Source organism: Lipotes vexillifer, unplaced genomic scaffold (genome assembly GCF_000442215.2).
Source record: "Lipotes vexillifer unplaced genomic scaffold, Lipotes_vexillifer_v1.1 scaffold1242, whole genome shotgun sequence".
Taxonomy (NCBI): Eukaryota; Metazoa; Chordata; class Mammalia; order Artiodactyla; family Lipotidae; genus Lipotes; species Lipotes vexillifer.
The window spans coordinates 548,521-549,148 of NW_006793169.1; the positions used below are offsets into that span (position 1 = coordinate 548,521).

The following is a 628-nucleotide window of genomic DNA, read 5'->3' on the forward strand; positions in this document are numbered from 1 at the left end:
TGAGGGTGGGTCTGGAAACCAGGCTACATTCAGGGGGTTGTGTCAGGCCGCTGCTACCTGGCTGGGAGTCACAGAGCAGACCTCACCGTGGTCTGGAGTCTGCGGGGGTGGGGATGGGAGCGGGGTGTTTCCGTATACTCTCCGCCTTCCACGTGCAAGTTCAGGGTTTGCTCTGCAGAGGGTGCTTCCCGCCTGTCCTGTCTCCCCCAGCTCCCCTCCGCTGCACTGAGCAATCAGCAGATGCCCTAAAACCAGGGAGGAGAGGTGTGGCCTGTCCTGGGTGCTGAGTGGTGCTGATGGCAGCTTTGTTCTGTAACCCCTAGGTCCCAAAGATGGCATAGTGATGAAGGCCCCTTCCAATGATCGGAACGTCTTTACCCGAGGGTGCCTGCCTGGGCCTGTGGCATCGCGTTGAGCCAAAGGAACTTGTCTACCACTTCCCGGAAAACGTCTTTCTCTCCTAATTCATGAGCCAGCAGGATGCGGTCGCTGCACTTTCAGAACGCCTGCTCATAGCTGCATACAAAGGCCAGGCGGAGAATGTGGTTCAGCTCATCAACAAGGGTGCCAAGGTAGCGGTTACCAAGGTAACAAGAGAATAAACACTTTAGCCATTCCCTAGGGAAAG

The 628-nt window shown here is 56.7% G+C and overlaps 1 protein-coding gene across 4 annotated transcripts in view; it reads left to right on the forward strand.

Moving 5' to 3' along the window:
- The first annotated feature begins 467 nt into the window (after window positions 1–467).
- The window catches only part of ANKRD6 (ankyrin repeat domain 6), a 71,301-nt gene continuing 71,140 nt past the window's right edge, over window positions 468–628 (forward strand). For all 4 annotated transcript variants that reach the window (XM_007466255.1, XM_007466256.1, XM_007466257.1 and 1 more), the window contains exon 1: window positions 468–587. In XM_007466255.1, the coding sequence (XP_007466317.1) occupies window positions 468–587 (120 nt within the window). The remainder of the gene's footprint in view (window positions 588–628) is intronic.